Source organism: Eurypyga helias, unplaced genomic scaffold (genome assembly GCF_000690775.1).
Source record: "Eurypyga helias isolate BGI_N326 unplaced genomic scaffold, ASM69077v1 Scaffold48817, whole genome shotgun sequence".
Lineage (NCBI taxonomy): Eukaryota > Metazoa > Chordata > Aves > Eurypygiformes > Eurypygidae > Eurypyga > Eurypyga helias.
Window position 1 is genome coordinate 1 of NW_010263329.1, and position 9,731 is coordinate 9,731.

General features: G+C 53.8%; 1 protein-coding gene across 1 annotated transcript; it reads left to right on the forward strand.

Annotated features, from left to right (window-relative positions):
• Positions 1 to 2,557: 2,557 nt before the first annotated feature.
• LOC104504013 (glutathione S-transferase theta-1-like) lies at positions 2,558 to 4,964 on the forward strand (the record flags this gene model as incomplete). Its single annotated transcript, XM_010155984.1, is given in 5 exon segments — positions 2,558 to 2,593; positions 2,595 to 2,695; positions 3,303 to 3,453; positions 4,034 to 4,210; positions 4,758 to 4,964. Coding segments are annotated over 5 exon segments (672 nt in total), but the record flags the coding sequence as incomplete, so codon positions are not given.
• Positions 4,965 to 9,731: the final 4,767 nt, after the last annotated feature.

The following is a 9,731-nucleotide window of genomic DNA, read 5'->3' on the forward strand; positions in this document are numbered from 1 at the left end:
CGGGGTGCGAGGTGCTGCGGGAGGGCGGGCTGGGCCTCCAGCTGCGGAGGCTCCCGACGCCCAGGCGAAAACAAGAGCTGATTTTCGACAGAAACCCTGATTTTTAAGCAGCGGCCTCGGTGCCTGCGCTCCTCTGCCATAAAGAGGCTCTGCAGAAGCGTGTGCTGTCTTTTATATGGGCCCCGGCCCGGCAGAACGTGGGTCTGTCGCCGTTTCTCTGAGAAGCAGCTCGGGGTGCGCTGGATCGGAGGCCGTTGCCCAGTTGGGTGGGAAACAAAACGCCAGAGAGACTGGGACGTTCACGTAGGGGCGAGGACAGCTGAGGTGGGTGCTTCTGCTTCCCTCATTCAACTTCCTGAGAAAACTGCGCCCCAGCAAGCATCAGCGCTTGCTGCAGGGCTGATTTTCTCCTCCTAGCAGGGGCTAACAGCCCCTCGGGAAGGACCCCCAGGCACAGGGCCTGCTGATGTCTCCCCTTGTACAGGTAGGGCAGGATGGCTGGTGGGGGGGCGTTCATCCGGTCGAGCTGTTCGTGGGCAAGTTATTTCGAGAGGGTTGAGGTCAGGCTTGCAACGACAGCGCGGTCGGTGAGGCGAGGCAGCGCGGCCGTCGGGAGTCTGAACGCTGAGATAAAAAGAGAAGGTGGTTTAGTGCCTATTAAAACCAACAGGTAATTAGTAGGAAACAGCCCAAGAGGTATCGTGGTTTCACCAAAGGATGCCCAAAGATCTGTATCTTTGTAAGTGGAGCTGGTAAAAGCTGTCCTTCAGCCTTCCCAGAGCTCTGCTGGAGGTGACGTTACGGGAACGGGCATAAAAACGCCTTGGTAGGTAACGCTTAAAACCAAGGGAAGACGAGAAGGCTGTTGGGGCTGAAGTTGATAAAGGAACAAAAGAGGCTCCAGCCTGTGACTCAAAGAAACCTCAGGCGTGTTGTGGGTTAGTCTCTGGGTGTTCCCCACACACCTTAGCTGTGCGTTGACTGCAGCCTACCGCAGCCGCCTTCCGACCCGTCTCGGTAGGAAAACGCTTGCTGTTGTTTGTAGCTGGGGGCAGGCTCATCTAGTGTCCTTCCCCTTCTTTCCCAATAAGTCAACTGTTGTGAGACACTCACGCAAAGGAGAGGAGACTGGCAGGCAGGTGATGAGAGCGTCAGGGGGAACAACAGCAATGCAGGTATCGGGGAGCTGAGAGAAAGGTAGAGTTTCTCTGTGATCTGTGCCCCGTGCCATCAGCATTTGCTTTTGGTCAGTGAATTTAAGATGGGTAACTTGGCCCACGGAATGCTAGAGGTTCATCCCATTCCTGCAGCATGTGCTCAGCTCCCACGCCGTGGGGAAGCACTGCTGGTGCCTGCAGCTGGGTTAGCTGGGCATCCAGCTGCTCGGCAGGCTGGTGTGGGCACACTGGCCCTGAGTGAGCACTCCCTCGGGGAGACGGTCCAAGGACCTGTCACGACACGGTAGGTAAGGACCAGGTGAGGGAACATACACTCAAGTCTGAGCTGGCGGGTTAAACGTGTCCCCCCAGAAAAGCTCTCAGGTCCCTGGTAGGGTGGGTCTCGGGGAAACGGGTGGAAAGAGCGAGAGCGGATAGAAATCACACGATGCTCCAGGGACCCCCAAGGATCTGGAATCTGCACACCACATGTAGGAAATCCCAGTGTCTGATTGAAAGGGGAGGGGAAATGGGCTGTGAGCTAAGTGACAGGGGTTTTGCCAAGTACCGGGAAAGTAAAACCATTTCCAGAGGGTCTCCTCTGGCACAGAGATTCTCAGGTGACTCGCACAGCAGGACACGGCACAGGGTTAGACGTTAGAGAAATGTGGCTGTATAGGTACGCGCGTAGGACTGAAGCCAGGGGCTGGAAAAGGCTGGCACAAACGAGTCACATAAAACAAGGCTTCTGGGGCTGGATTCAAACGTAAAGGAGCATGCTGAGACCTCGGATGAACAAAGCATCTCCTGCCAGGTTCACTCTGCCTATCTTTCAGAGGGCTCAAAGGCAGCTTAAAAGAAAACTCAAAACCTTATTTGCTGTGATAAAGGATATGCAAAATCCACATAAGGAGCTGATTGACAGATCTGTAATAATGTACCCGTGGTTTTACATGGAATCACAAAAATCTATTTTCGTCTGAGGACTAAAAAGACTTGAATATAAATTACATTGTCTTCCAGGAAAAACAAAAACTCCCTTGCTTCTCACTGTCCTTATGGTTCATGTTTCTGCTAACGAGATCTCTTTTGTGGGGAGCTCGGCGTTTGCTTTGGGTCTGTACAGGACAGGTACCTCCAGGCACAAACTTAAGAGCTGATAGAGCCCTGAGTTGACAAGCGCTGTTGGTATGAAAGGACTCTTAACCATTCTGACCTTTGTCAAGAGGTTGTTCTGGCATGCAGGCAATAAGCAAGTAAGCTGACGTCATAGGGCAAACCCCATATTCACCCTATGGCACTTCTTGTTTGCTTCTAAGCTTAAACAAGACCCTACTTGTACAGTCAAACCCAGGAACTTGAGGCCAGATGGTCCCCACTGGCTCCTCAGGTGTTTGCAGACAGGTCCTGAGCATCACTGCCAAGTTAAACTCCTCATTTCCTTCCTCAGGGCAGCACAGGACGGAGGAGTTCCGGAAGGTGAATGTCCTAATGAAGGTGCCCGCGCTAAAGGATGGTTCTTTCACCTTAGCAGAGAGGTGAGGCTCAGATAAGCTCAAACCCCTTCTGCAGTATTGTTTATCCCGATGCTTGGGTTCTGCCAGTGCACTGCTCAGTCTCTGGGACTCCAGCCCAGGAAGTCGTTTGCTCCTTCCTATCTGTTCCACTTGTCCGTAAAATAAACTCATGCTTCTGGAGAAGCTTTCTCGCGTAAACAGCTCAAATCTGTGAGCCACTGCTGGGAGCTCGCGTGCGTGTAGGCTAAGCCCGACTACCCGTCCGGGTGCCCTCCTGCTCTCAGTCTTCCGCTGGAGCTGTGTTCAGGGCAGTAAATCTGGGACAAGGCACCCGCTGCTGCATGGCCAGGCAATACAGAGCTCAGGTTTGGTGTAAACTCATTCCGTGGCTCCTGTTTGCTCAGGAGCGCTCCCGCCTGCCTCGCTGGGCTGCTGTTTCAGGTGATGGCTGCGCACAAGCAGGCGGTCAGGCCAGCACGGACATGCTGCTGAGCTGTGCCTCGCCGGCGCTTACGCCCAGCTCGGAGCAGGTTTGCATGGCGGCCGGTCCGGCAGTGCAACATCAGGGGGAAGAAGGTGCTTTAATCAGAGGGGATCAGCTCACCGGTCTGTCTTGCTCTCCGGGCAGCATTGCAATCCTCCTGTACCTGGCACGGAAATTCAAGACCCCTGATCACTGGTACCCATCTGACCTGCAGAAGAGGGCGAGGGTTGACGAGTACCTGTCCTGGCAGCACGTCAACATCCGCGGGAAGGGGAGCAAGCTGTTCTTAACGAAGGTAAGGCCATTATATAGCAAAAACCACTTGCGAAGAGCTGCGAGTGCTCCGGCCCAGGAAGCGCCTCCTGTGTACAGGGCCTTTCTAAGCAAACGTACGAGCTGGGTGACAGGAATTGACTTGGCTGCTCAGCCGAGCCTAAGAGAAGTGGCCCAAATCCTTCACACTGCAGGCACGGTCCTGTTACACGCTGAGGTCAGTGGGACTGCTGTCCCTCCTAGATGCTGTCCAGAGCAAACCCGCTCTGGGTGAGCAGCCCACGCCCAACACAGCTCACTGCCTGCTGCCCAACTTCGTGGAAAGAATGAACCTCCCATTGGAAAACAAGCTGCAATTGCTTGCAGATGATGCAGCCTTGCCTCGAGAGGAGACTCTCATCGTTGACCTTTCAGCTTTTCTTGGGAGGAGACGAGGACAGGCGGGAAGCAATGACTGACATCAGCGTTACTGTGCCCAAGCAGATGAGCAGCACCAGTAGTGCTCGTGCATGGCTGGTGAGGGATCCTCAGAAGCCAGCAGTGAGACCGCCTGGACTAAGTCTGAAGGAAAACAAGTAAAAAGTAACTTTTCTCCCTGCCAGGTGCTGCTGCCTCTCCTCACAGGCCAGCCGCTTCCTCCAGAGAAGCTGGAAGGTGTCACTGAAGAGCTGAACGTTGTCCTGAAGCAGTTTGAGGAGAAGTTCCTGCAGGACAAGCCCTTCATCGCAGGCAGCGAGATCTCCCTGGCAGACCTGGTAGCACTGGTGGAGCTCATGCAGGTGAGCATCAACCCCAACCTGCTGGATGTGTATGCTGGGCTGTGGGCAGGCTAGGCCAAGGTGTGACTCCTACCACCTCTTTAATCCAGATCGTTCTCCCCTTTAGTGGAGTTAACCCTTTAGTGAAGTTCAATCTTGTTCCTTTTTGACGTTGGCCGTAAGCGAGCTTGCCTGGTAACACCTACTTGGGTGAGACGGTTCTGTCTATAGATGGATGGACAAAATTCCCCCCAAAAAATTACAAACCGGGCAGAGAAAGTACAGATATTTGGAAGCGATGTGTTGGTGTGCACGAACCTCTGTGTTCTGCATTAGGCACCTCTTGGGTTAGCCACGGCAGTGCTCTTTTGCTGCACGTCCCAGGGGACAGCAGCGGCTGAGGATGACGCCGCTTGCTTCCTGCGAGCTAACGACCAAAGATGAACTCCACCTAACGTGACGACTGGCTGCTGCCTTGAGCCAAGAGCACATCCCAGCTTCAGTCTGGTCCCATCGCTGGCACATGCGCCGTTTGACTCACTCCCAGGTTCTCCTGCTCTCTCTGCAGCCTGTCGGTGCTGGCTACGACCTCTTTGAGGAGCGGCCCAAGTTAGCAGAGTGGCGCAGGCGGGTGGAAGAAGCGGTGGGGAAGCAGCTCTTCCGGGAAGCCCATGAAGGGATCTTGAATGCCAAGAACCTCACCGCTGATAAGATTGCACCCGAACTGCTGGAGCATTTCAAGCACCAGCTCCTCAAGCAGGCCAGCCAGAATTAGAGGGTAATTCGGGGGTAATTACCCTAAGTAAAATGGATTATTTTGTGCAGGCTTTTTGTAGTCTTTCAGCACTTCTTCTAAAAACTATAAGGAAACACCATTCCACAAAATGCACTTCAATTTCAGCCTTTCCGCAACTTAGAAGGGAATAAAACTACATCTTAGACTGCAGTGAGCTGCTTTCCCCTCTTGTCCACTACAGGAGTGTGAGCTGTAGCCCTACAGGCTTTTCTTTCTTGCTCCAACTCCGCTAGGTCTTGAGGATAGAAGTGATTTGGTCCATCTGGGAGCTGGGGCCAGTCAGAACTGCTCTTCCCATCCCTGTTTTGAGTTTTACAGGTCACAGCACTATGGGAAGGGCAAAGGTTTCCTGAGGGTATTGCAGAGCAGATCTGTCTGAAACAGGGAAAAATACTGAAAATGGCTTTCAGTTTCCAACATGCTCCGTGGAAAGATTTTTGCTGTTTAGTACAGGGATGGCTCAGGACCCAGCCCTTGGTGGGGACCTGCCAGGGTGCTCTCAGAGCCCCTGCGGGAGCAAAGAGACAGATTGGCCAGGAGCAGGGGAGCTGTGCAGGTACCCAAGTGAGGCATCCAGCTTGTGGGAGGGATGGGATTAGTCCTGTGAATAAAGATCCTCAACCACAGGCTCATGCGAGAACAGCCTGCGCAGTTGAGAAAAGCTGCTTTTCTAGGTGAAGCTCCTGCCAACCACACCGTCTCCCTCTGCAAACCACGTCGGTGCTCTTGTCCTTTCCCTGGAGGACCTCTGTCTGCTCGATGGAGCCTGTCCAAGCCAGGCTCTCCCCAGGGCTGAGTGCTGCCGTGACTGGGTGGCAGAGGGAGCTGTGCTGGCCAGCCCTGGGGTGAGTGGAGCACACAGTATGTGAGCTGAGTAATGTCTCAAATGCAGTTAATGTTCCACTGCTCTTCTGTCACGTCAGATTCTCCAGTAAAGTTAATGGTTACACTTACCACGTGTTGTAGCTCTGTTTGGATTTGCAATCGGGATTTGGAAGGAAGCAGACCCGGATTCATCCTCCACACCTGTGCAGAAGCTTTCCCAACCTCTTGTCTGTGTCCCTTTGTACCCTTCCTGCCTTCCCATTCTCTCCTGTCCCTGTGACCTCCCATTTCCCAGCATGAGCCATGAGGAGGGTTCCAGTTTGCAGAACTCTTCATGTTTTTTCCTTCCCTGTCAGGCTCTGGTTGTATCTGGAAGCCCGTTTGTCTCTGCTGGGTGGTTTACATCATCCACAGAGATGGTCCCCTAGTACGCTTGGTCTGAGGTGTCCGTCATCTTCATGCAAGTCGTTACAGTACTCGGAAAAGGTGAAAGCAGCTGCTCAAACCAGTCTCACACATCCTTACAGCTGGATCCGGTGCTTCTGGGGAACGAACCAGCTGCCCCTTTCGTGTTTGTTTCCTGAGTAAACCTGCCCTTTAGTTCAAAGGGCACCACGAATGGCAGCTTGCAGCGCATGTCCCCCTGGGCTGAGCTAAAGCACCCAAGCAGGCCGGTCCCTTTTACTTTCCGTTCTTCCAGCCGGCAGGAAATCCTAAATGTCGGGGGGGGAAGAGATTTGCCCCAAAACTCTTTCAGTTTCAGTGCACACACAGGCAGAGAATATTTGTCTTCATACCGGATGTTTTATTGGCAAGTTTGTTGAGGAGAGCCTGCTGCACTCCAGGCAGCAAACTCAGTGACAGCAGCTTTCTTCTCGCCCTGCATGGCTGGTGCCAGGGCAGAACGCAGGTAGGCACCACACCGCTGCTCTGCTGCACAGCTGGCCTGCAGCAAACGGCCTGTTTACGCTGCACCGCCAACCACTTCCTCTGTTCGTAACCCGCAGCTCACCACAGCCGGGCTCCTGCACTGCTGGAATGAAACAGGGCCGCCCTTGCTGCCTCACCGAGGCTGCCCAACCTCCCTGCGCGCTCTCTTGTTAGCGTGTCTGTATTTTGCCAACTTCCACGTTCCCCACCTCAAAGTTTGCCCTTTCTTGTAGAGAGCGAATCTCCTCCTACCAGCGTAACCCATTCCTCACGCAGCTTCTCTTCAATGGAAGCAGAGTGGAGAAACCATCGAGACCAAGAAGCTAATCTCTGAAGTGCTGCTCTTGAAAGACGGCAGACTGGGCTTGGAAGCAGAGCCCTTGCCACGCAGCTCCGTGCAGGGTCTCGAGAGGGCTGCTGTGCATGCAGAACCATTGCGTAAGCCAAAGTAAATAGTGCCTCTTTTTTTTTTTTTTCCCCTTATTGATGATACTTGCAGCTCAAGAGCTCCGTGTAAGAGAGTCCTGAGCCAATTTTCTGCTTGTTTGAATAAGGCACGAGTTCCTTACACGTCACCCATTGTGTGCTCTGCAAGGATGGCTGCCTTCAGAAACAAGTTGGAACTATGTTGAGAGGTCGTTGTCCAGTGCTCCACCACTGCCTGTGTCCCAAAGGATAAACGCACAGACCGGCTGCTGCCTGGCACCCGCAGGGTCTCTGTGCTCTAAGCCCACCGGAACTGTAGGTTCGCTCTCCCTGTGAAGCTGTGTGTGCAGTGACCGGGGGCGTTTCTCTGCGTGCAGGACAAAGCAACACCCCCCCAGTAACGCCCTGGATGGTCACAGAGCTGTACAACAGAGTAGTCTGCCTTGCTGGGATTCACTCTAAATCATGGAAATCTGGCATCTCGTACTTGTACTTTGCCTTTTGCTGCCCCTCGGCCTCCCCAGTTTTGTTCTTTTGTGTCATTGGATCTCGCCTGGTTCCCGAACTGAGCCCCAAGAGCTACCTGCCAAAACCCAACTGGTTGCGCAAAGGTTTTGCCTGCCGCGGTGCAAGGTCTGCTTGGGGCCCGCTCCCCTTTCACCTGAATACGAAGAGGGGGGTCACACCTCCAGCAACAGTTTTATGTGCTGTTCTGGTTTTTAAGGTCCCCTCCAACCCAAACCATTCTATGATTCTATGAATTTCCTCAATTCTTGCCAGGGGCTGTTTGGAAATAGATGGGAGCCTGTGATTTCTAGAGTAAAATGAAGCTGGAATACGCAAAATGTGAGGGAATGTTTAAAAACCGGATACACGTCCTGAGATATTTTCTAAACGATTAAGAACTACATTGGAAAACCTACTGCATTTTTTCTGTGTTGTTCCCATTTCCAAAAAGCCAGTAGGGGAAGTACAGGGGGGAAAGACAGCCTTGGAGGTGATGGAGCCAAATGAAAATACAGTGCTAGAAGCACTAGCCTAGAGCCAGGAATAATGCAACCGAGTGACATACAGCACGACCAGATAAAAGTATCTCTGGTTGTGTGGGCTGCACAGTGCAGCCAGCAAACTGGAGAAAAACTGGAGGAAGGAGCGTTTCCAGGAGGTACATGAAAAGGTCTTTGAAGTCCAAATAGGACTAATGGATCCACTGAGCCAGAAATAAAGGAGCAAAGTGAACCCACACTGCTCATCCTGCTACCCACCACCGAGATCAATGAACTCTCCTCACTGATCGCAGGGACGTGTAACCGTGTTGAAGAATCAAACGGGCTATTACCTGTGCAGAGCTGCTTTCTCCACTCCCTTAACATTTAAGTTTTCTTTGCACTGAAGGAGTCCACCATGAACTCAAGCACCTGCCCTGATGCCCTGTGAGCCTTCATCTCGGCGTGTCGGTGCTGCGCGCAGGAGCTCCAGGGGCTGAACTGGACGGCGGGGGAGCTGGAGCGTGTGCGTACGCAGCCCCTCTCCCTGTTCTGGGCGAGAAACTGAAAAAAACCTTATTGTGCAGTTTCTCAGTCTGAGCAGTGACTCTGCAAATAGGTGTGTGGTGCAGCGAACTCGGAACCTCGTGCCGAGATGCAGCTTGTTTGCCAGGCTCTGGCAGACTGACCAGCCTAACGGTAATCCCTGCTCCTCAGGGGTTCTCAGAGCAGAAGTCTTGGCAAAGTGGTAGAAAAGGATGCACCGGGAAGTGTACCTGTTGGCAATTTATCCAGTCAGTGAGCTCCAGACTCAGTATCCAAAACTTTTCACCACCCTTTGAACTGATCCTTTACACAAGAGCAACTGATCCTCGCATTCCCTCTCCCTGAGGTTCCTGGGGCTCTTCCCAAGGATTTGTGCGTGAGGGACGAGCGCTCTGGCCCAGCGCTGATAACAAGGTGTCAGCTGAGCCGAGGTGGGTTTGACAGGGGGTGACTTTGCTCTGAGTGGTTCAGCCGCTTTATCTGCCAGAGTCCCTGTACTCAGCCAGCTGTCACCTTCCCCAGTCACACAGCTGTGACACGCTGCCGGGAAAGGCCTTAGTTCAGCCTGAACTTCCTTAGTTCTCTGCTTGCGTGGAAATCTGGAATGACAGGGACCAGGGAGAGAGGAGCATAGCCTGACTGTGAGAATGCCCGCAGCGGTGTCCTCCTCTGCGCTTCGCGGCCAGGCAGGCATCATCTCGCAGCGCTGCGCAGAGACTGACAGGATCCTCTTGGAAAGCAGGCGGAGGTCGAGCGGTGCGAGGTGAATGCTGTCGTACAAGGGCCCAGTTCGCAGCGTGACGCATCCCTGCACGCCCCTGGCACACAGACCTGCGTTTGCCCTGTGCCAGCCGTGGTGGGATGCAGCGGGTGGCAGCGGGTTCCCAGCCCCTGTGGCATCAGCAGGGGAGACAGCCCCCGTCCTCTCAGGAATTTACCGTCACTCCGAAGTTGCCATCACTTGCGTGTTCCCTTCTCGCCCCGCAGCCGGCCCGCACGCACAGTGCCGGCCCCAGCGCGGCCGGGGCTGCCG